We start from the raw sequence: 26,158 nt of genomic DNA on the forward strand, positions 1-26,158 counted from the left end.
GAGCCGTGAATGCCTCCCTTCTCTGAAGGGCATGGCTCTCCTGGCAGCTTCTGGATTTCCTCTCATGACCTCCCGCCAGTTTGGAGATGCAGCAGTAAGATTCATTTAAGAAATGATCCACTGCCCAAATTTTCTATTAATGTCAGAGGACTCTGGAACAGGCGCTTTAAAAAGAAAATGAAGCAAAAAATGAAATTTTCCTTCCTTCAACTCTCCAGTCCTCATAGAAGAGCCCTTCATTAAACAGGGCAGCATTCATTCAGATTTAAAGGTAGAAAAATGTATTCTTGAGCATTTCCCACAGCTTAATATGAAGAGCCGTTGCAATACTGCACCTCCATCCATTTACCCCGAGCAGAGGACAGTAAAGTGATCTGAAAACTCATACCCAATTAATGCTAAATTTTGCCCAAGACAATTTGTTAAAAGCACTGCTTCACTTTGTCTAAATAAATATTCATTAGCTGAGAGAGAGAGAGAGCACGAGAAAGCGAGGGAGGGTAAGTGGGGCGGGGAGGATCAGGTCGCCAGTTGCTGCTCCAGCGGGCGTTCGGCTATTTATACGAAGCAGAGAGAGACGGTGAGTGCCCGAGGCACCTTCCAGCCTCCGCATCCCCATTCCAGGGGTTGGCCACTGTGCTTGGAGCGGAGCCAGCAGCTCTGGAGGTTGACTCAAGGACGTGGAGAAGCTCATTGCCGCCTCAGTATTGGCTGGTGCCTTAAGCAATGCCACTGTGGACACTCCTGGGTACTCGAGCGGCTGGTGGGGCAGCATCTCCCACCGCCCCTGCAGCGCTGGCAGGCGATGCCTAAGGTTCAGCATGAGCAGGGAGGGCTGGAGCAGCCCGTAGCACTTCGGCCCAGCTGCAGGAGTGCTGGGATGGGGCTCATCTATCAATAACATGGCCTTTTCCCTCCCGCCCCCTCCCTGTGCCTACCCGGGCAGTGGTGGGGTGCAATGCAGGCCAGCGTTTGAGACCCCCCAGGTGGCACTGGGTCAGACGCCTGCTGACACCCGTGAGCCCAGACACAGCCGGCAGGTAGGGCTCTCTTACTGCTACTGAACCAGGTCATCCCTGCGGGGGGCTCAGTCCAAAATTAGGACAGCTAAATGTAGGTGTCCAAGCCCCGCCCTGGGCCGTGGGGTGGGCTGCTGGTGAGGTCCACTGCCAGGGTGGCCGTAGCTTGAGGAGGAGCTACCCAGGTCACCCCATTTTCTCACCAACTACTTCAAGTTCACACAGATGCAGAGCAACTGCTATCGTGCAGAAAAGGCTGCTCTTTTCAGCAGCAGGCAAAGCCAATTGCACTCTGGAAACCCCCCTAGTGCAGCGTCCTGCTGATTTCAGTGCCGGTGAGGTTTGCAGTGGTGCGGGTTTGTCCCGCAGCCCTGCTGCCCGTGGCCAGTGATGCTCGGCACTGCATCCCCCCTGCTTGGTGCAGCCTTGGAGGGATGCAAGGATGCAATCTGGGTCGGTGACCGGGGGACGAGGGAGCTGCTGGCCCACCCTCGCTGGGGCACAGCCGCAGCTTGGAAAGGGACACCCACCCAGTACCTCATTAGCCATAAACCACTCTTGCTAAATGGTTATAAAGTGATTTATTTTGTCATTAGCCTTATCTTGCTTTCTAAAGCTGACTTAGTTTCTAAACTATATTAGGTTTTGCACTTTCATTAATCTCCTCGTCTTGATAGAGTAAATTAACCTTTTTGAGGACAGATGAATTTTCTTTCTTTAACTTTTTCATGGTCAAACAAATTCAGGGGATTTTTTTTTTTTTCCTCCCAAATTTTCCTTTACTAGAATAGTGGAAGCATATGCATGTGCATCCCTGTAATCCAAGCATCGGGAAATATTTCTTCCTAAGCTCTCCACTAATTTTTGTACCGAAGCCTTCCTACCACGTCCCAGATGTTAATAAAATTGGAAATGAGCTACATCGAGAATGCAAGCATGAGAGAGAGAGAGGGGGGAAAAAAAACCCAATGAGGAACTGTCCCTCGTATCAATAAAATCTGCCGCATTTCTCCAGGCAGTGTGTGAAATATAGCGGGCACATAATCCGCCCGGCAATAAAAGCTGCCACATGACTCCCCGGCACCGGGGGAGCTATCATTTTCAATTAGGAAAAAAAAGCCTCTGGCATGTGACAGCGACGGCAGAAGAACTGAACGCAGTTAAGACAAAATTTAGTTTCATTACGGCTCGACGCAGATTGGAGTTTTTCTTTGTTTTCGCACCGCATCCCTCTGTCATCATACGGGAGGTAACGTGGCAGCGCGGGCTTTCCTAACGGCTCGAGCACAACCATAACTGAATTGAGGAGACCCTAAAATAATGTTTTTAAGAGGAGTGCAACACAAAAGACCTTTGTAGCAAGTCTAAAACTACCATCCTCACTGAGCAGAGTGCTGTAATTTAAACATTAATCTGTTTCTGGGGTGCTGGATAGCAATGCCAGTCATCATCTGCGGATGTAAAAACTGTCTGTTTTCTATTTAGATGGGTTTCGGGCTTCGTGTTAGCCCATTTAAGCCACTGCTTTTCCTCAGGCCAAACTGTGATAATATGAATTTAAAAATCCACCCTTGGTGCCCGCTACTTTCCCTCTACTGACGACATCAAGCGCTCATGTGATGCAGTAGCAAAGTGAAGGAAGGCACGGCGCCAGGCCTGCCTCTGACTTAATAAAATTACAGCAAATCCAATATATTACTCAGAACACATCTCTTTAATGTCTCGCTTAAATCTCCATCATATCCTAATAAGTGTAACTCAGTTTTTACCTCGGGTTTTCAGAAGTTAATCTGCTACGATATTGATTTGCGTTTATTGAAGTTTTTCTTATATTTTTAACCTAATACATTTTGCAACCTAGTCCTTAATACATTTTGCAACCTAGTCCTGGATAGGTCATTTTTTTTAAGTGTGTAAAATTTATTTCTTCTCCTCCTTTTTTCCTTTTCTCAAATCTTTATAAAGCGTTTTCAACCCAGGGAGAGAGATGAAAGCTCAGATCGGCCCCCCACTGCCATGTCCGGCCCCAGCACCACCCCGACGCTGCTGAGGCCACCCCACGCTTTTGCCTCTCTGTGGGTTTGCTCAGGGCTGGGCAGATGCTGGGGCACACCGAGGGAAGCAGATCGGACGCAGAGCTGGCAGGGGCTGTTCCAGCATCCAGGGGATGCTCAGCGAGAGCACGGCTCTGGCCGGAGGGCAACAGGGCTGTCACAGCCAACGCATTGGCTACCACAGGACCACGAGCCCACATGGCAAAGCTGAACGGGAGGAAGGAAAAAGCCAATGGTGCAGAAGCAGGACACACCAGGACCCCCCCAGCAGATGGAGAATAACCACAGGCTTATTTAGTGATGCAGACCTTTGGTGGGGCTGTGCGTCTGGCTGGTGAAGGGGTGTCCTCTGCGCTGCCCTGCTGCCAGCACTTTGCCTTCTGCAGTCTGCAACAAGGGCTAGCATCACCCGCGTCCAGAACTCTTATCCCTCCTCACCTGCATAACCAGAGAACCAAACCAGGGCTGTGGGAGGGTCTCCAGGAGCATTTCTGCTTTCCCCCTCACTGCAGCATCTTGGGGCTGGGGTCCTTCACAAAGAGGGCTTGGACCCAGCAACCCACGCAGCTGCCCTTGAGCCACCAAGACCTGGAGGTTATTTCATCTCCTTTTGCTGTGGCTGTTCTTGGCCAGCAGCACTGAGTCGCTCCTTAACCCTCTTGAGACAGCCCCAGCCAGCAACAGAAAGGCTGCAGAAAAGCTATGAGAGGGGGGAGAAGAGGAAGGAAAAGAGAAGCAAACCACAGAACAGAGCAAAAATCCCAGGCAGGGCAAGTGGAAACGGATGTCCCCAGTGGTATGTGGCAGGACTCCCCCATCCCTCCCTTGGGACAGCCATCAATACGACTGCCTGACCGCGCTGGCGGCGAAATCCCCCTGGCACTAACACCCGGGGGAGCGGAGGCGTAATGCAGATGTTCGCTGCTCAGCTCTTCTCCCTCCCAGGAGAGCTCCCAGTCAACCCCAGCCCACTTCTGTCCTCCATCCCTTGTGGCCCCTGAAGCTAAATATCTGCTTGCCATCCCTCTAGCACCATGGGACGTATGAAGCCATACAGACACAAAGCGGACAAGCACATCCATCAGCAACAAGCACAAAAGAGCTCCTGGCTGCTAATATATTTACCCAGCCCTTGTGAAAATATAAGGGTAGAATAACACTAAATGAGCGCTCTTCCTGCTCTAATCTGCCATTTGAGGAATCATCATACTTCATGCATCCAGCAAGATGTGCTTTACTTCGGAAGTAAAGAGCCTCAGCACGGACGTCTACGCACAGACTCATCCATGTAATTGCACACAGCCCTGGCTCTTATCATCTACTCGATTTCTGCGCAAGCCTAAAGTGAGTCCTAGTCCTAAAACAGTAATTACCATGCCTATCCTGTGTCTTGCAAAATGACAAAATTTGAGTCTCTGATAGCTGCTCCTATTAGACCCAGACAGGTTATTTTCCAGCAGGCCTGGCCAAAGGGAAATACCGTCCCTGTTTCAGTGTTGAACGTGGACAGGCACAGATCCCAGGGCCCGTACGGATGCCAGGGAAGAGCAGGGAAACAGGTTCAAGTCCCAAGTTCAGGACCACTGGGTCTCCCCTCCCTCCCCAAACTACAGCTCCTTCCACTTTTACATTTTAAGCACAGGGGCTTAAAGTGTCCCTGACCAGGTTGCTGCCATGCCACTAAATAAATACACCATCATACTGCTGGTACGTAACCTCTAAGCACCAGTGAAAGGCTAAAAGCTCTCTCTGACACCTGCAGGTCCAGTAGAGTTGCCTCCCCATCACATCAGGCTTGGTCAGGAAGGGCTGGAGATCCCCACACTCCTACAGGTCCATCGGGGCTAATCCAGCTTTTAACACCAGGGACACCCCGATGGGCCCAGCCTGAATGACCACCAGTCACTCGCAGCTGAGCTGGTTGCGCCGTGCTCATCGACAGGAGCACAAGGCGCGACCTTACACCCTTGGCCGTGAGGCAAGGCACCCCGCCGACTTGTCACCGCTTCGTTTCTTCAGGGTGTACAGCAGAAGAGCAGTCTAGTTGGGAGCACAAGTCCTGGCAGATATCTGAGTTGATGTCAATCTGATGTCTTCTTATTAGTCTTTATAGAAAATAGCATGCTGCATTTGGAGCCAATACAGAGCTGGGAGGTGTTACAGTCACAAGTGAGGACAGAGAAATAATACAACAGGACCTGAAAAGTTTACAAATCCTGTACAAAGAGTAATTGTGAAGTTTAACCTGGAGAAGGTACAGGCCAATACACCTGGGGAAAATAATCAAACCCACAGATATTTCATGAAGGAGGCACTCAGAAAGCAAGGGCTGAAATAAGTCTGCAAGCAAGAGATGAAGAATGAGTGTGTGCATGTGTGAAAGTGAGAGAGCAAACAGAAGCCTGGAGGAGCACAGCTTTTCTCAGCAGGAATTACACAGCACTAAAAGCATGGGGTCATATTGCAGTTTTAAGGACATTGGGATCCACATTTAATTTCCACACAGTTGATGCTGTGATAGCATTGGGGGGGGCGGAAGGATGCAGAACTCCCTCCCTGCCCCCAGGCAAGAGCCCCTGACTTGCTAAGAGCCACGGGAGCCCCGTGGCAGCCCCCAGGCTCAGGCCCCGGGGCGGGGGGGCTACGGGCAGCCCCATCGCAGCCAGGTGCCCCCAGGAAGATGCTTCCAGCACTGCAGAGGTTCCTAACTCCTGCTGCCTTCCTTTGGGTGCCATGGCACACGGTCCCATGCTGCAGAGGTGACAGACTGTGCAACGGTGCACCAAAAAGTTGTGATTTCATAAATCAAAGAGCAGACCCTCCCAAGCAGCGCTCAACAAGCTCTCATGTTCGAATCTTTTGCAAAATGATGACAAATGTTACTTGCTGTCCATGCTACATTTGCACTACACAAACCAAAAGCTTGCAGTTAAACCAGCTTTGTCCCCATGCTGCAATCCCAGGGCAGAGTCGCATCCCTCTGGGGTAAATTGTATGGCTGCCCACCCCGCTGCCTGCAACTCACCAGCAGGCTGCAGACACTAAGTCAGGAGGATCAGACCCCAGAGATCCACAAATGAAATCACGGAGAGGGACAGAAAGAAAAAACAAGCTGGTGCTGCGTATCAGCCCTGAATGGGAACCAGCAGGCATGGAGATGGAGTTGTAGATTATTTTGCCTCTTTGCCAAAAGGCTCGATTTTCATCCCCAAATTATCTGAAAATTAGCCCCAAGGTAGTAGCCTCTTCCCTGCTACCACCAGCTGAGCAATTGGGGCATTTACCTGAATGGCGCAGAGCTAGTAACAGCCCTCACCTCTTCCCAAGTGCAGGCGGACCTGCCCCGCCAGGCTCTGAGGATGATCCTCAGCCAGCAAGCGAGGCTGAGGCTCAGCCATCCTCCTGCCCACCTGCCGGAGTCAGACCACTTGGTATGGGCAGTGTCCCTTGCTGCCTAGCCTGGCTGTAGGGACAGTTATTCGGATGCTGTTCATCCCAGAGCACCAGCTGTAGGGACTGTTATTTGGATGCTGTCCGTCCCAGAGCATCATTAGGATGCCCGGGGCATTAGCACAGGAGCCCAGAACAAATCCTCTCCAGCAGCTTAAAGGATGAACCTCACATGGCAGATGAGCATTGAGACCGCAGTGACCCACTCACGCCTGAGAACAAAATATTTCATTGTGCCCAGAGAAGCAATTTGTGCAGAATGAAATTAAATTCCATGTTTTATTTCACTGGTTTTTGTTCAGAAAGGAGAAGAAAAGGCTTTCTCTTCAGGGACCTGTAGGAAACAGTCATTTAGGAGCCAGGACTCAAGTACTCCCTTTGCTTCTGACAGAAAGAGAAAATACTGCTCCTGCCACTGCTGGCTTTCAGCTGGTGAAAGAGTTTTTTCTTCTACTGTCTCTACCATTTGCTGCAACGGGACTTCTCCCATCCTATTCCCTCCCTTACGAGGACCAGACGTCAACCCCTCCAACCCTACAAGAAGTCACGTCAGATATGCAAGAAGGGATTTCTTTCTTCTAAAAAGGGACTTTTCTGTTGTCTTACCTGGTTATATCTGCACCTTTAATCTCTGCTTTGAAATACTTCCAAACCTGGCCCAAGACACCGCTACAGAGCATCACGTAAGGGAGCAGCGAGCATCCACACGGAGCCTGACAGAGCCAATGGGCCTTCCAGCTCCGGTGTCAACGCCGGTGCGGGGCAGCTGTGGCAGGGGCATCAGCTGTGCAGTTTTTACTTTGAAGGATGTTTTGGGGATGCAAACCACTGAGTATATTACCGAAGAGCATTCTTTTGGATTTAGGTAATGCACATTTTCAGCTTTAAGGCTGAGAATCTTCACCAGAAGATTCAGTGAGCAAGCGGCTAACATGAAAGAGGAAGGATATGCTGTTATGTTTAGAATTAAAAGAAAATAAAATGTGCACAGTGAGAAAATACACTGTTAAACTGGCCTAAATCAAAAGAATCTCTCACTTGTTTGACAACTAAGACAAGACAGAAAAGTCTCGAGAGTCTTCCTTTTCAACATCTAAGCTTCAAATATACTGTATGAAACTTCCCACCTTGGGAGGGTCCAGATTTTCACTGCTACCATGCCATGCCTGTCCCGGCAGCTCTCCTCTCTGCCCCCCGGGTGACTCACGGCCAAGACCTCGTCCCACCATCCAGCCTCGCACATCTCACGCTGCTGAAGCCTTCCTGCCCCCGCACCCTCACCGACTTCAAACTTTTCCATCCTGGCTGCTTCTGAGGAGTAAAATCCTGACGATCCTTTAATTTTGGCTTTATGAAGTGGGGTTTTCACCGCTTTCCTTTCCCCGGGGGGTTGTTTTCATGCTTAAACATACTTTTTGGCTTGCAGCAGGACACAGCTCCAGAACTGCAGCCTCTCCAGGGTGGTTACTTAGCGCCCCTCACTGGCAGCCTCCATAAACTAGACTGAAATAGGCTTTAAAATACAGAAAGAAGTAAACAAAAAATGTACCAAATGTAAGATCCAGAGAAACCCAGAGACTGACAGCAACCACAATATACCTTTCCTTCCTAATTTTCAAGAAATTACATTTCCAAGACAATTGTAATATTCTTTAAAAACAGTCTTTCCTGCAAACAGACCTGGTGTTCCAAAAACCAGAAGTCCCTGGTCTCACATCTATTTCTTTCTGAGCATCTACATCAAAATGTCTTATTTGAAGAATGTTTTTAGGAACTTTAAGTAATTAACTGGGTTTCAGCTGTTGAAGGTGAGGAGATTAAGGATGACACCAGAAATATGCACTCAGAGGACACCTCGATCTGTGTTTCTCTTACATTTGGCATAGTTAACAAGATTAGGGATAATTTTGTAGTCTTTCTGTTTAAAACTTGACTGAATACTGGCTGGAGTAAAATTAGTTTATTTGAAAGCACGCACATCTGTAAATTCCTCTGCAGGGTTTCAGATGGGCTGCTTGCCATTTTTAGTACTTTTCAACTTCATTTCATACCAAACAGGAAATATTTTTGCTTTCCCAACCAGTCAAACTCACCAATGCACCCGCAGCCTCCCGGGCTGCACCAGGCAGGTCCCAAAAACTGAAGTTAAAACACCTCTGCATGGAGGTTTTGTCTTTCTGTTAGAAGGCAGGGAATTCACTGCTTCAGGTGTTATGTCCTGAGATATGACATTTATCTTAGTGCATTTCATAAGAATTTTAAAGCTGTAAATAATTTTTAAAGGCACATAGTATTGTTTAAACACCCTGTCCAGGCAAATTTCCAAACATGGCTGTTAGCAATGAGTGTACGAGGCTGTAATTCCTTTGTTTGCCTACTTATAGTGACAGCAACCTCTGTTAAAGAGTCAAACCAACTGTTTGCAGCAACCATTAATTCACAGCTCGCAATGCAGTATCTTTACTTATTAATCCAACAAGCTCTGCCAATATACAAACCCCATTATATCGTCCAGTAAAACTCTGGGGGATCACTCCTGACCTCTCAGGCAAAGTACCGTGTATTCAAAATGCATTATTGGCATGGAAGCCCTTGTTGGGGAAATCTGCTATTCCATCTACCATAATTACATTTCACTTACCAGGAATATTATCAGCAGTGCCCTTAGGTTATTATGATCTCTGGTTTTTGTGATCATATTTTCAATAACTGGATTCATAAACTGAGCCGTTTCCAGCCCCCCCAGAATGTTAGGACAGTACTTCCTTGGACATCACGATAAACACCATGCAGTCTTTTAATTACGATCTTCCTCTTTTCTTCAAAAATTACTGAAACAGAGCATCAGTGTTGCTGGTAATCTGTAAAATTCAGCTCACTGAACTGCAGCGTCCCAAAGAGTCTCGGTACATCTCAAGTTTGTCCTAAAGTTTTTTCCAGGTAGAGAATCCAGGCTAGACACAGATCTGCCCACCCCAGATTTATGAGGGAGATTGATATGAGGGTTTTGAGCCTTTCCTCACCGCCCTGCCTGCTGGTGGTGCCCTGGGGTAGCCATGCCACTGTCACAGGATGCCGTCAGTCAGGTGGCTTGTTGGTCTCCTTCTCTTCAGCCACCTAAATAGCAATTCAGTCTTTGTCTGCGTGCTCAAGTGGAAAGCAGTTTGTGCCTAGGTACTGTCCATTTGGTTAGGAACTGGCTCAGCCTCCGCCAAAGCCAGATCAGCGAGACAGGGATGAGCCTGAGGTTGGATCGAGGCAGGAGGCTACAAAGGGCTCTCTGGCAACCACCAGCTCCCAGGGCCAGAGTGCCGCCTTCCTGGAAAGGGAAGTTTGGGATGGAGCTTGTTACAAGTTGGGTTATTTTTTTCCCTCCCTCCTGATGACTCCAGAGCCTCCCAGCAGTCACACATAAACACCTGCCCTCCCAAAGACCACTGTCACTCAGCAACCTGAGAAAGCCTTCCCTCGTGAGAAACTCTGAGAAATACATTCACAAATCATTTCAGAGTGTGAAGAGTTTTAAACCCAGACCCTTGCTCTGCCTGACTGGGAGCAGGGATTTGAAATGAGCTTTCTCACCTTTCAGACAATGATCTTGTCCACCAGGCTAGGGAATTTTTGAGGTAGGTCTTCCTCGTCTCCTGTCAAAATAGCTTCATCTAGTACCAACAACTGCATCCATACTGGAGCAATGAGTAAAGTCTGACATGAACTTAAACTTGCTCATTTTTTTCTTTCAGGATCAACGCATACCTTACTATCTAAATAAAGCTGAAAAAGGTCAGCAAGATGGACTGACAACTCAGGATAAATTAGGGATCAGTGGGGAAGTCTCTCCTCTGATGAGGATACACTCACAGACACTTCAGGTCCACACCATGGACCGTGTTGCTTCAGGAACCCCGGTATGGTTTTGGAGACATTAAACATGTACATGAGTACCTCTCTAAAACCTAAGTGGTGGGGGAATCTAGAATCAATAGAATAAGGCATTTAAATTCTGGATTTAGGGAGACAAAGGTCTCATGCAAACCTAACCCAAAGTAGTCAGAATTCAGACTGCATCCTCCTCCTCCTTACGTAGATCACCCTCCACAAAAGCTCCTCTGTTTTGTTTATCAGCCAAAACAACAGCAGATTTGAGAACGATGCACAAGTTTGGGGAGCACAGACCCATGCTTAGTAGCAGCAAAGGATGTCAGCCCAAACACCTAGTCCATCACAGATTTCATGTGTGACTGTAACTGCATATTAAAAACTATGATGAATTTATTTCCATGGCTCATTTTCACTGAGTGAGTGCAATTAAAAAAAAAACTAATTATGCTTGAAAATCTGATCTCTATGCACTGTGGGTCTCATTTTCTAGCTGTAAATGCAAGCAGTATCTTCCAACTTCTTCGTATATTTTGTGAGAGTAAATACATTGAAGATTGAGAAGCAGTCAGAAGATATTCTTAACTTGCCTAAGAGATTTTTTTTCCTTGAGAAGATAACATGAGCAAAAAAAATCTGTAACTTTGGGGACAAAGCACACACGCCAATCTCAAACTCCATCAGGCTAGACAATGCGATTATTTCTCACATATAGGTATTTGCATTGTGCATTTGCACGTTTTAAATTATTAGGGGTATAGGATGATTTGACCTTGGGGCAAAGCTTGGATGTCATTCATCTGCTGTGAATACAGTCATAGAACAGCACCGGTATTCTGTATTCCTCTGCACGGTCCATCAGTATTGCCTGCTGTGTTTCTAGATGGCAGCTAGTAAGAATTTTTCACTGGAGCTTGCAAGTCAAATGAGTCTTTAGCAGCGTGACGGGACGATAACAAGCATTAGAGGAAAGGTTGTGGCGGGGTTCTGCATGTCTTGTCTCTCTGGCTGCTTGCACGCCTCGTCAGACAGCTCAGCTGGTTCTACCAAAACGCACTGGGATCGTCATGTTTCCCCAGAAGGCTAAAAGGACCTAGTATCCACGCTGCCAGCATGAGGGAGACTGGAACTCCATCTCTGGCCTTCCCAAAACTAAGCAAATAACCACTATCTCAACAAAATAGCCATGAAAATCTAGTCCAAAAAGGCTATGCAAATACCAGCACGCTCCTTCTAAACATGCAGACCAGGGTCTCTACCTTTTCTAAGCTTTGGGTGAAGGAGCTAACGTCTTCCTGAGGAGGAAGGACCAGCTCCACATTTCCACCCTGTGAGGACAGAGGAGTAAAATCTTACGGGTGCCGAGAGCTCTGCCTCCCGGCCTCTCCTCAGTGGGAAGGATCAGCCCCTCCAAAAGCATGCGGAGCAATGGGGTAGTAATGATTTCCTTCTCCCAGCACAAGGGAAGGCAGAAACTGCCAGCAGGCATCAAGACCAAGTGTTAAGCACTAAAACAGTCTCTTGAATTGATCAGGGATAGCACAGCCTGGGGACCACTCAGCTAACTGTGGCACTCGTCGTGAGTGATCTATACATCCATATACACATATCTAGACAGGTAGGAGTGAGATACATCTCTCTGTGTATGTACGTTTATAAAAAATGTATGGGCTTGTATATATAAATAGGAACATATCCAAATCCGACACGCTTGATATGAAAATCAGAGAAAGGCAAATTTCTGCTGGAAGACAGAATTTAATTCTAAAACCATTAGTATGGTGGGTTCCTCGTTTATGAAAATTACGCTAATAAACTGTGATACATAAAAGTGCCAAGAGAGACAATTACTTATGGATCGCAAGTACAGGTACCCCAAAAATAAAGAGATACTTAAAGATCTGATGCCAAAAGACATTTCTGCAGCTCCATAATACTCTTTTTTTCAGAAAGTTTAATGCTCACGGGATGATCACCCGGAAACCACCCTGATGCATCTCAATAGTATTTATTTCCCAACAACCAATACGCTATTTTCATACACATTTCTGGGAAGTCTTTCTAAAAGACTTTGGATCAGAATGAGATGCAATTGTATTCTTAAATTTTCAAATTATAAAGACTGATTTTGGCATTTTAATGCCCTAGCAGACATAATCAACCACATGAACTCAGAACGCTCATTGCACTCACTTTTATACTACCCTCTGTGCTTGCAGCTTTGCTTCTACAGAAAATAGGTTAATATTCTCTTCCGTGAAAAAATATTGCTCATGCTAAATGAGGTGCAGAATTACAGAATCTCTGATGTTGGAAGGGGCTTCTGGAGATCAGCCACTCCATCCCCTCTGATAAAAGCAGGTTCAACTAGAGGGGGTTGCTCAGGGCCAGGGACACAGGTGCTCGGTGCCACAGGCCTTTCCCCAAAAGCGAAAGCCATGGTCTTCGAGCGCACCCTAGTGACAATCCTGTTGAAGCCTTTTTTTCTGGTTTAAAATCCTGCAAATATCTATACCTAGCTATCAGTGGTTTTGCTGCCTTGATGCTAGGATCTGGATTTTAAAAAATATATTTAGTAAAGAAAACAAGGAGAGGTAGATGCCTCAGTACCTTATAAAAATCCAGTTAGGTAATTTACCTGTCTATGTATTACACTAAATTACTTTTTGCAATGATACACTGAATGGGAATTATATATAAGTCTTCACAGAGGTCTTGAAAAATTAGTAATTTTTCTTTTGAGTATTTTCCTTTCTATATAGAGATGATGTTGTTGCTTTTACGGAAGAGGCTCATGTTTCTGTAAGTTAAAAATCATAGAATCATAGAATATCGCAAGTTGGAAGGGACCCATAAGGATCATCGAGTCCAACTCCCTGCTCCTCGCAGGACTACTTAAAACTACACCATATGGCTAAAAGAGGATCGTCCAGATGCTCCTTGAACTCGTGACAGGTTTGGTGCCGTGACCACTGCCCTGGGGAGCCTGTTCCAGTGACCGACCACCCTCTCAGTGAAGAACCTTTTCCTAATGTCCAATCTGAACTGCCCCTGAAGCAGCTTCATTCCCTTTCCCCGTGTCCTATTGCTGGTTACCAGTGAGAGGAGATCAGCACCTCCCTCTCCACTGCCCTCCTTGAGGAAGCTGTAGACCATGATGAGGTCACCCCTCAGCCTTCTCTTCTCCAAGCTGAACAAACCAAGTGACCTCAGCCGCTCCTCATAAGTCTGGCCCTCGAGGCCTTTCACCACCTTGGTCACCCTCCTCCAGAGACACGCTAATACTCTGATGTCATCCTTATATTGAGGCGCCCAAAAATGCACACAGTACTTGAGGTGGGGCCGCACCAGTGCGGCATAGAGTGGGACAATCACCTCCCCCGACATTTCACAATGACATTTCACCTCCCCCTAATTTCACAATGCAAAACTACGTACGCTTCTGTCACCAGATATGTAGGCAATGCTATACTGTTAGCAGTAGGAGATTAAGATAAAACCACTAATGCATCCTGGCTGTGTCTTCTTGTGGCAAAGTAATTTTAAAGATATAGTTAAGAATAAATATACAAAATATACAGGGAAAGTATCCTAAGGAAAGGATCTAAAAAGATAAAAGGCTTCAGACTTGTAAAGGCCATAAATAGTCTCACAGTAGCCACTTGCAGAAAGTACCATAGCAACAGAGACCTTAATAAATGGTCTTTAAACCATTTGATCTGCAGGATAAACCTCTCTGAAGCATTCAATTAAAAACCATATAGCTAAGATAAACTACAGCGAGGCATATACATTTTAATTTACTATCATTATTAATTCTTCACTTTCAGGAGATATTGTTAGCTGTTCCTTTAGAATTCTTTAAACTGCATTTGAACGTCAGGCTGTGATGTGCACTTGTGCACTTACCTGATCTCTCATCTTTAGGCTAACACAAACAAAACAGCTATGGAATTCCCCATACTCACACATGACTCTCCACTGCTTCATTTAATACGAGGAAAAAAAAGGAAAAACCCACCATCTCTCTCATTTTGTGCTACAACTGAACTAACAAACTCCCTTTAATTGTCACCTGTTCCAAAGACCTGCACGGGTGCCTGCACCAGTTTTGTTTTGCTGCCGAGTCCTGCGGGGCCAACAGGAACAACTGAACATAAACCAGTTCTGACCGAGACGCGCGGTACCCCTACGGCACTGTTCATGGTTCCCAGCTGTCAAGGCACAGCGCATCCTCTAACGTTGGCCAGGCAGAGAGCTATCTAGGTCAAACAGTACTTAACCACCTCAGGCTTTGCCCTCAGCGAAGCGGCCACAGTCTAGACAGCTAAATCTGTCTTTTCATGCACCTTTGTAACGCTCGTGAAGAGCTGTGCTTGAGCTAACGAACATCAGCAGCTGGGGTAACCCACATCGGGGTGAGTGAGTGCTGACAGTAAACACCACTCAATTGTAATTACATTCTGCTCAAGACCACTTGGTAACACTTCCAAATCTACTGCTCAGTTCAAAAAAACAGATTTTTTTTTTTTTCGATTTGGCTGTTACCTCCTTCAAGGAGGGCATATTCCTTGTTTCTAATCAAAGGGATGCAAATGGCAGAGTCAATGGTACAAAACCAAACAAAAAATACAGTCTTTCATCAAGCTACATTTTGCTCAAGAAGGAGCAATCAAGACAGCAATCACAGGGCCTGGCCCTGGCCCACTTTCTTCTCTTGAAAGTAGCATCAGTGATACGCTGGCTGAGTGTGGGGGCTAAGCGGGTTCCTCCTCTTAACCCTTCCTTCCTACCTTACAGCCTGCTGTGCCTGTGGAGCTGATTAAATTAGCAATTTGACCCTTTCCTGGTCAATGAAGGGTTTATGTATCTTAGCATATATTCCTTCCCATTGCTACAGAACTGAAGGAAAACAATCTTATATGATACGCATCACTGTGTGAGTAAAATCGGTGAGGTTGGTCACTGGCACTGGCTCCCCAGGGCAGTGGTCACGGCACCAAGCCTGTCAGATTTCCAGGAGCATCTGGATGATCCTCTTAGTCATATGGTTTAGTTTTAGGTAGTCCTGCGAGGAGCAGGGAGTTGGTCTCGATGATCCTTATGGGTCCCTTCCAACTCGAGATATTCTATGATAAGTACAGTGGTATATGACAAGTATATCACAAGTCACACTGCCCTTCTGGCGCAGTATGCACAAATCGCCTATTTTTTCCAATCAATAAATTACTTAAGACATTTAGAGCAGATGAAAACCATTTATATTTTTCACATTAATGTGAAATCTTACTCCTTGTTTTTAATAACGTGGGAGGGAGAGGAAGTAGAACAACAGAAACACTTAAGCAAAACCAATATATTTTATTTCTATCAAGTTAGTATTTGGTTTTTACAAAGTCACACAAAACAACTTCAGAGAACCGCCCCTCTTAGAGCTTCCCATTAGTTATCATGGATACTGAAAATATAAAAAACATTTTAAACTTGTTTTAACCTGAAGCTCTTGTAGTTAATACTTTTTTTAAAGTTCAGTCTCTGCTGTAACTGAACACCACAGCCACAAGCATCAAAAAGTTATAGGTACTTTCCATATTAAATTAGTAATGTCAGACAAACTATCATGCACCAGTACAGCACTGCAAAAATATCTCAATAAAATTTTTATTAGAAAGATCATATCTGAAATTTAGGACAGTGTACACAAAAGCCTATGAATAAGAAGCTGTCAGCAAAACCAGTAAATGGTTGAATTACATCAACAGTTGTATTAAATAACACTTAGTAGACTAATATACCATACCATATGAAAATAACTCTTTAGAAAGGTTATAGTGGATATATTCACTGATACTTTTGTACTACAGCATTCATATTATGAATGGCAGGGACATTTTCTTTGGTACAATGCATTTAACATGAAAGCAAGTTGGCCACACGTATGTAAGGCAAGTGCGTATCAAGGCAGACTCGTAATAGAAAGTCCATGATGGCAATGACAGTAATTGCCGCACCGTATGCGTACAGATGGTACTTAAAAATTCTTCTTTTGCAGCATGCGGCAACAAGAGATAATTTCCAAATCCTTTAAGTAATAAACGGCAACTCCTACACCTCCAAAAGCACCCTATGAATCATTGCTTCCTCAAGAGAAATTAACAATATTGTTTCTTCTATCATCAGTACTATGTAAAGCTGGAACTGAAAAACAAAAGCAGGCATATAAACCACAACATACTCTGAAGAAATAAAGCTAAAACAGAGAAAACAAATGTAAAAATTTTCTGAAGTCGAGAGTTACTCATACTAGTGCAGATAACTTCTGTTACCAAGAATTCCACTTTCATATATAATTCCAGAAAAAGGAGTCTAGGAAAAGGAACTCAGTAACATTATTTGAAATGCAACAAATTTTGGCAAAAACACAAGCAGGCTGCTAGCACAGATCCCCAAAATGTCAAAGCTGTCTTCATGATACTTGTGGAAATACGTGCAGCCATCTAGCTTCTAGAGTTTTTCATAATCTAGCAGTTATGAATAATTTCTGTATCAAAAAATCTGCTTTCAATTGCAGTAAGATATTACACAACAAAACGTTATCTGCAGTAAAGTTGTAACCTATCAGGAAAGGAAATTAATAAATTAATTGACTTCTGGTTTTGGAGAAAAAAATTAATTCCATTTACTTTAATGTTTATATATGAACATTTAATTCAATGTTTACATATGAAGAAGTTGGGCATGTTATTCTGGAGACTACTTTTGAATACATTTCTGAAATTTCACAATTTATTCAAGTTTTTCTTTTGGGAGTGGAGAAGGAAAGAAGTGGGTGTGAGGGAAGAAAATGAAATGTTTATCAGATCATATTTGGCACTCGGTGCAATTTTACAGCCAATTTTATCAGTCTCTCCTCTCATAAATCTGTAGCAGGAAGACACATCTAGTATTATGGGAGAGCAGCAGTCAGACTGCTTCATAAAACTACCATATCCTACATTCAAAACCTGAGCGCTGCAATCAAATACTACTTCTGGAATTCCCTGGGTGAATTTCTCTCCCTTTCTAACTTCTCCCTCTCCCTCTGTTCGTGAACATTCACAATTTCTTCATCTCTGACATCAAAGCACAGGAGTTCAAGTCGAAAACCTTGGTTCCTTCATGGGAAAAAAAAAAAAAAAAAAAAAAAAAAAGAAAGAATGCTCATAGAACATACAGCAATTACTCTGAAAGTAAATTTTAGAGCCCGTGATCCAAGCATGAGGGTATTTTACACACTTCTGTCTTCTTATTACATAACAGAATAGGAGCATGTTTGTATCTTTTCTAAAAGATTACTAAAATTTGTGTTATAAAAGTGATATGTGAAGAATATTTATTGCTGCCTCTGATGACTAGCATCGGCACTTACTTTTTGCGGTCCTTGTCTCTCTTCAAACTAACAACAGGGGTAGAAACGGATGCTTGTGATTGCAGTAATTCAGCATTAGCTTTCTTCTCAATAAACATAGCTATTTCATCTTCTAGAACTTTTTTCTGTTTCTCTAATTTCAGTTTTACTTCTCTATGCATTAGCATACGATGTTCAAATTTAGTCTGCACCTGTTTAAAGAAAACACAAAAAAAAAAAAAACCACTTCCAAGTAGTAACACAAGGTGGTGATATCACAACACAAAAACCCTCCGCAATTAAACAGTAAAACCTACTTCAACTTGTGTTAAAAGTCCTAAGACATTGCAGTTCTTTCCCAAAACTGATAAGACTCAAAAACAGCAACCCCGAAAAAGAATCATTCATCTCAGACTGTTCTCATGGAAGCCAGGCTACTGCTCACAAAGTACTGGTGGAAACCATGGAAGGCACTAAGTGAATACTAGATTTCCTACTAGATCTTACTATATCTTTATTATATCGAAAATAAGGATGCCTTTAGAGAAGAAACAGTTACCAACAGAAGGATTAAATCAGGATCTGTCAAGCAGAATCTACTTCCCTAAAAGCAAGTGGGCAAGGAATCATACATACTTTAGTTACACAGGTATGTCTTTTACATATATGTATAAAATTTTAACATGTATATTAATTATATTTACATATTAATATGTACACACACAATAAGTCTGGTTGGGGGAGTTACTTGTGGGCTGCCAGAAGTTAACTGCTTTTCTGCAGTAGTTATTCTTTGATTGTTCTTTGGACAAATTAATTGATTTTACTCTCCAGATGCGTTTTGACCAGTTTAAACCTACTGTGAAGTTGTGCATGATAACCAAAGGGTACTTCACTCCACCCTTCCTCACCTCCCATCTGCCCACACATAAACTCTCCTAGAATTCTGCTTCTGTACCCATCTGTATTGGTGTAACTCAATCCGAGTGCAGCTGTATTGGTATAGAAATCAGAGCTTTATTTCCATCTTTTGCAAAGAAGGAACTAAGAAATAACTAACATTATAAATATAACAGTATGCCTGTTTTACACAGTAGACCTGTCAGATTTTATCAATGTATGTGTATGTATGTATGCATACTACTAATTTATTTATTTCATTGCAACAGTTAACGAGATGCATTGCAAAACCAGATATACCAAGAAAAAATTCAGGGCAGAAACAGTAAGGTCCTAAGCGGCTGTATGTCTCAGGAGTGGTAATGCTGCACGTTGCACCTACAAGTTTCCTCTAAATAAAGAATGTGAAAGCAATCTTAAGTACAACAGAAATTCCTGGGTTTCTTTAGTTTCCAGATACACATACACACTTCTCAGAGAACGAGCAGCAAGAGTATATGACAAAGGTTCTTTAAGAGTGACTGCATGATCACTTTCCCACATCAGGAACTGGGAAAACTAATATCCATAATTCAACTGCAATATGCAGAGCTCACAAACAGCCTGATATAAGTCATAGAAGGAAAACATCAAAGGGTACCACAGATACTGCGTAAGACCTAGCTGAACCTACTTTGAACACGGCCAAGTATTCTTCCAATTGGGTAGCCTCACACTGAGAGGGACAGAACCTGATTTTTTCCTCCACAAGTAGCAGGGGGGACTTAACAGATTTAGAAAACAAAGTATTAAGCCTTTTTTCTTATTTAAAACATGCATCTGAACACCTAACAAAAACTGCTACATCTTTGCTGGGAGACTGAGGTATGGAAAAGAATATTAATAAATATACACAGGTTTCCAATTTCAATTAAACCAATGTTTGAATATAAATACGCATGACCATGATAAAGTCTGGCAGAAAGCAAATGAGTAGATCCTGTTTTGCCAGTCCAGTTTGACAGGACTAAATCTTCAACAAAATTTTCAAGAAATGTTCCGCATCTCCAAATATTCTTAAGGCAGCTGGGAATAGATGAGATTTTAAAAACAAAGCAAAACCAACAAAAACACACACCCCCCCCCCCCCCCCCCGCTTTCAAACCTCTCAACATGAGGGTTCAGCTTATATTTAATAACTGAACCTGGAGGTCATACAAACATACATGCTCCACTCTCTTGGGCTGAAAAACAACCCATGGGATTTTTTCCTGAAATCTTGGATTTTACAGAACAACCTATGCATGAAAAGCACCTACTGTGCTGCTATGGCATACCGATGTTTCTCAGCATACTGCTAGAGAAGACAAAGAAACATGCAACCATTATATTCATCACTCTCTTACTTCACCATATCACCTCCTACTCTATTGATTTGTCCCAGCTATCCACCAAAGCCTTTAGACCATAAGCTCCCTCCTTCCAAAAAAAAAAAGACTGCCATTTATAGACTCATAGAATCATTTAGGTTGGAAAAGACCTGTAAGATCATCAAGTCCAGCCATTAACCTAACACTCCCAAGTTCACCACTAAACCATGTCCCTAAGCACCACGTCTACCCGTCTTTTAAATACCTCCAGGGATGGGGACTCAACCACTTCCCTGAGCAGCCCGGTCCAGTGTCTGACCACCCTTTCGGTGACGAAATTTTTACTAATATCCAACCAAAACCTCCCTGGTACAACTTGAGGCCGTTTCCTCTTTTCCTACCACTTGCTACTTGGGAGAAGAGACCAACCCCCACCTCACTACCACCTCCTTTCAGGGAGTCGTAGAGAGCGATAAGGTCTCCCCAAGCCTCCTTTTCTCCAGGCTAAACAACCCCAGCTCCCTCAGCTGCTCCTCACAAGACTTGTGCTCTTGTTTGCTTGCGTCTAATCAATCTGCTAATCCAATCAATCTGTGTGATCAATCTGCTTTGGATTTTAAGCATTACTGCCCTCAAAATATTAGGAAATTATAAATATGAACTAGTTGTGATTTTGCTAAAAACTTAACTGTTCCAAAGCTCAGCAAACAAACTCAAGACAGACAGGCATGCTTACCTGTTGCTCTGCTTCTTTCAATATTGCTTCTTTCTCCTTCACTCTCTGCACAAACTGTTGTCTCATTTCCTCCTCTTTTCTTTGCAGTTCAAGGTAGAACTCATGCCTCTTTGCCTCATAGACTTCCTGTAGACTGAAGTCCAAAAAGGTAAGCAAGTCTCCAGCACGCTGCTTATTCAATGTGGAAAACCAACAATCTGGAACATTATTTAAACAATTAATATTCATCTGAAATACTAAGTTCTACAGCTCCCCACTTAAAAATTCATAAACAAACCTAAACAGAAGCAAGCATCTTACCTTTCTAAATTTTTATTTAAGTAAACAACCCTGCGTAAAATTATTTATGCTAACAGCTCCTGGGCAAATTGCATTTCAAAGTAAATACAGCATTTTAGGAATCTCATGTTCTAAAAGACCTGAGTTATAACTTTCTGCCTCCAACACACAGAACCTTTTTCTTTAAGTTACTTACTAATAAGACTCCGAAATTGCCAGAAAAATTCCCCAAAATTTCCGCATTGTGAAACCTCAACCTTGAAATAGTACATTACCAAAACAATGGATCTGGAGCATTAACACAACTAACAAACTGATTATTCCTATATGAAAAAGGAAGGAAAATAACAGGACCTTCAAAATATACAGTACTTTCTTTATATAATGTCAAAATTTAAATATGGTAGAGTTATATTAAGAAACTGTATTTATTCTATATTAAGTAGTTCAACATCCAAAAGATAGGGTTACTTTCCAACATGCATCAACCAAAACATCAAGACTGCTTACTTTTTCCTGAATCCTCTCTCCCAGAAGCTAACATACTGCATACATACCACACTTATATTTGAAATTATATAGGAGGTGTAAATTAGTTCAGATCATTGAGCAAATATCTGGCAACAGAACAAAACAGCAAGTAACTAAAACATTTCTTTACTTTCAAATCTATGCCTCCTTTCCTTTTTTTTTAAAAAAAAAAAGTCTACTAGATATTTCAGTACACAAGACAATTTTTTTCCACAGGTATTCGAAATTGAGAAACTCCTTTCATATCAAAGCATATCATAGCATATTAAAAGATGCTGGTAATTTATTCATATGCTACTAGAGGTTTGCCATTTTCAGGGTGTGTACTACCACTGCTATCACCACAGCGCTGGCAGGAAAAGTTCTGCTTTTCAGGGAAAAAGGAATGGAGCTTGTACACAGATGTATCTCATACACCGAAGAGCACACTACCTTTGAAAAGCATACCTGCTTAATGACACAAGTTCTTCCAACAAAACATTTACCACAATCTTCTCTAAGTCACAAGATTCCAGAGAGGCAGAATTGGTGGATCAGAGCTCTGCTAATGGTTATTACAAAAACAAAAGGATCTGTCCAGTATCCTGTAGGACACAGGGCTTATGAACGGATCAAAACATGGATAACGCTCTAGCTCTTTATTCTGGGGCTATTCTCTTACACCGCTCATCTCTTCTAACACTTCCTGAGTGCTGGCTACCCAGCCTTTCTCAGCCATCAGGAGTTACTGTCCTTTGCCAGGTATCTCATGCCTTCCACTCTGATGTAAAAGAAATATATATGTATATCAAATATTTAAATTTGCTTTATATTTTTAATACACATACACACTTTTGTACCAGTTTTTATGTCTCATCTTTTACTGTTTCTATTAAAAGAGTTTATAAATGGAAAGACTTACAAAAAAGGACATCTAAAAACAATGATTTAGAGCAACAGTAAGCTTAAACAGCTCTCTTCTATATTTAAATTCATGATAACCGGGCAGTTTCTCAATCCTAAGGTTTCTTATTTGTATTCAAAATATAATCTAAAGAGAGAGAGGAATCGTCTTGAAATTACACATGCAGACTTAATGTTTGTAAGATCTCAAGGTCAGAGCACTTTTCCTGTTCTATCTTACTTGAGCAATACATTGCAACACAACAAATTTGGAAGAACAACCTTTTTGGGTTTGTGGGTTTTTTTTTAAATCAGCTGTGAAGTAACTTAGGTCATTCATCCTGAAATTGTATCTACCACGTGAAAGGAGGGCATGGTTTTCACACAGGTATATTAATACACTCTAAGTTTAGACAGCATATGTAATAACAATAAAGCTACCGCATAGTTTTTTCAAGTGCTAGCAACCTCCCTACACACACTTTTGGGCCCTGCGTCAGTTTTGCTAGCTAACATGCTGCCTTTGGGTGCAATAAAGCCGCTAGAGCAAACGCTAGACTAAGTTAACATGCTGCAATCACACTTTCATTTCATTATGTGGACATCTTCAGACTCAACCTAAGCTAGTTTATCAGGTAAAAGCAATTTTGTCTTGAAATTAGTAAAAGATTAACTTTGAAGACACTGGATTTACTAGGTAATCAAATTACGTGTATAAAGAAGAGGAGAAGTAAAAGTGTATTTTTTAAATCCTCCTCCCCCTGGACTGAATTGTTCTGGAAATCACAAAGATAAAATTAAAACAACTTTCCTCTTCTGTGTTTGGCATATCAGCAACATAATGATCCAAACAGTCTTTGGTTTTAGGAGGTTTGAGGGGGAGAAAATAGTTCACCAGACCTTAAGCTAATCCTTTCAACATTACTGCATCCATTGCTCACAGTAAAACACTTCTCCATGTACCTGAAGACTGGTTTCACTGCTTCTCATATAGCACATTATGAAAACCAAATTCACAGGTTCTCTCATTCTTCTGGGTTGGACCCCTAGAATTTTATACTCTGTACAAAACCACTTGCAAAATTAAGATGTTAACAATAATTATTTAAATAATGTATTCTTATTGAGGTTTTGGAGGAAGGGAAGGGATTGTGAAGAAAGTCTACACCTTACTAATCCACTACATACCTCATAACAGCACTATCACCTACCTTTCTACAGAAGCAGAGCTGTGACATACAGTTTCTCTATCTGCATAAGACTTAGAACATGGAAGCCTAAATATAAAGATGCAAATCAAACATGTTATGTTCATAAATAAAGACTCTGATTGAAGTGAATTCAACTCTCAGTGGAACACAATGTTTGTCCGCTTTGAACACCACAAATATTTACACAATATTTTACAGTTTGTTCATTTAAATTTAAAAAAGCTTTCAAATTTGAAAACTACACTTGTAACTTTTTGCATAAAATTCAACTATCAATTAAGGTATATCAGAAAAACTAGAAAATTTAAAAGTTAACTAGTGGCAGGTAATTTTAGCATGGTCCCTTGACTCAGTGAACTACCTAAGTTGATATTAAGCAACACTAAAGACGTGGTAGATCTAAATAATTACTATTTTCCCAGTGGAGGCATGAAAAACACGTATTTTGGAAGCAGTTCAGTCTTACCATAAGGAGGTTAAAATATTTAGCTCAAATCCAAAGGTCTGCAGTTGGTCAGATGAACTCCATATCCAAGTGACTTCTTAAGGAAGAAGTCTAATAGCCTTTCAGATACTATGTTTCCTTTCTTGGGAAAGACAAATAGAGTCATATCAACCTTCCTCTACATGTGAACTTATTCCTATTACTGAATCCTTCCTGTTTTTCTGTCATCATCCTCAAAACAGACTGAAAAGAAACATGTTTTTGTTTGAGAACTCCAAGGTACGAATATCCCAGTTTCAGGGAGGAATAAAGCATGGAATGATTGCTCACATATTGAGAAACTGAGATGTTTATGTTTAACTGCAATTACGATGAAGAACAAATTGTAATTATGAGCACAGAAAAACAACCAAATCAGAAAATGATTAACATCAGAGAATCCAAATATGGAAGCATACAGCCTGACTATCAATCTTTGGCTTTTTTCAAGAAACCCTTGCCTATTAGCTTTCTTCTTTCAAAACAGGAATGTCCCCTTAAGCAACAAAAGAGCCTAGATTAGAAAATGGACTTACAAAATGTCCAACTTCAAAACAGTAGTAATCCTCCCTTGCAAACATCTAAGCTTACTAGGTGTGTACATATTTAGAAGTTTGTTTGGCTGGAAGCACTCTTCTTGTCTACATTTCTGTTTTCAACTATCCCAAATTTTTCCATTCTGGACATCTCAGCAATTATCTTTTGCCGAGATTGACCTGAACCTAGGAATACATGTTCCTAATGGACATAATTGGACCATCAAAGAGGCAGGACTAGACCATCCACACAAAAAAAGCTCCATCTTTACATTTCAACAACAAAGAAATGCAAATCCCACTTTTAAATATTAAAAGATGATAATGAAAGCACTTCCTGGATTTTACATCCAACAGATACTGCATAAAATGCATATACCACCCCCCCAAATGCTCTGCTATCCATTGACTTCATTACATAAATTTTCCTATAACAGGCTCTCCAAGACCATTCCTGATTGGCTGCTTTTCATGGCTTGGAAACCAAATTATACCTATATGACTAAGTTTAGCCTTAGATGGTATTCCATTTATTCCCTGAAGCACCATATGGTAGATTCTTCAGTTTTAAAGTGGTTTACCACATGTTATATTTTAATCTGATATGGTACATACGTGACTGTAATTCTCATGACCTTTTGGAATGACGCCCCGCTATAAGACTGGACTCTTCATAAAAAAGTTTTGTATATTGTTTTTGCAAGGTATATGAACGAGATTAAGTTCCCAATCACCCATTAATTTAAGTCATGCTAATTATTGTTATCCAATTTAAATAAATAATGGTTTGATAAAATGCCAGTATAAACCAGGTGTCCTGAAAGCAGCAGAATTAATAGTCCAAATTCCTATGGATGATTTTATGTGCTATTCGCTCAATGACTGTAATACCCAAAGTCTTGCCTACATCCTTACACCTTTTTAACCATACCATTAGTGTCTCTCCATACTTCCTAAATATTCTTTGCTTATTGTGAGTACTCTCATGGATCTTCCACGTGCAGTAGCCCTGGCTACTTCCGAATCACCCATGACCTCCTCATCCTACTGCAGTATTGCCAAGCTCCCAAGACTTTCAAAAGACAGTACTTCATTCAGAGGTAAGAATTTACTGACAACAAATGCACATTGGCTGGCCACCAACTGGTAGGAGCAGAGGTCTTCTGCTTTTCCTGCAGTGAGAACACTAACCATGTAATCCCCTGGAAGCATCCAGCCCTTTCAAGTTTCAAAATGGAGAGCGGGTTCATAAGTTATTAGGGAGAGACTAACAGACTGATCATGTAAACTTCTTTTTCCCTGGAAACATGGTTAATGAAAAAGTTAATTCTTAGAATGCAATGGCAAATAAAAAAAATTTAAAAGTTATTATGACACAAATTCACAAAAAATATAGGATTAGGGAATAGGTATTTTTAAAAGTGTACACAGGACAGTCACTTCAGACTACTATCTTTATTT

General features: G+C 42.4%; 1 protein-coding gene across 5 annotated transcripts in view; it reads right to left on the reverse strand.

Moving 5' to 3' along the window:
- Nucleotides 1–15,743: 15,743 nt before the first annotated feature.
- Nucleotides 15,744–26,158, reverse strand: part of SEPTIN10 (septin 10) — a 30,902-nt gene continuing 20,487 nt past the window's right edge. For 3 of the 5 annotated variants that reach the window (XM_087756664.1, XM_087756660.1, XM_087756661.1), the window contains 3 exons: nt 20,775–20,907; nt 17,811–18,001; nt 16,608–17,556 (listed from right to left, as the gene is read on the reverse strand). In XM_087756664.1, coding sequence (XP_087612790.1) covers nt 17,427–17,556; nt 17,811–18,001; nt 20,775–20,907 — 454 coding nt within the window. In that variant the 3' untranslated portion in view covers nt 16,608–17,426. The other 2 variants (XM_087756662.1, XM_087756663.1) reach the window with 2 other exon arrangements.

This window comes from Nipponia nippon, unplaced genomic scaffold (assembly GCF_047370975.1).
Source record: "Nipponia nippon isolate SJK-2023a ecotype South Korea unplaced genomic scaffold, ASM4737097v1 scaffold_2, whole genome shotgun sequence".
NCBI classification, from domain to species: Eukaryota; Metazoa; Chordata; class Aves; order Pelecaniformes; family Threskiornithidae; genus Nipponia; species Nipponia nippon.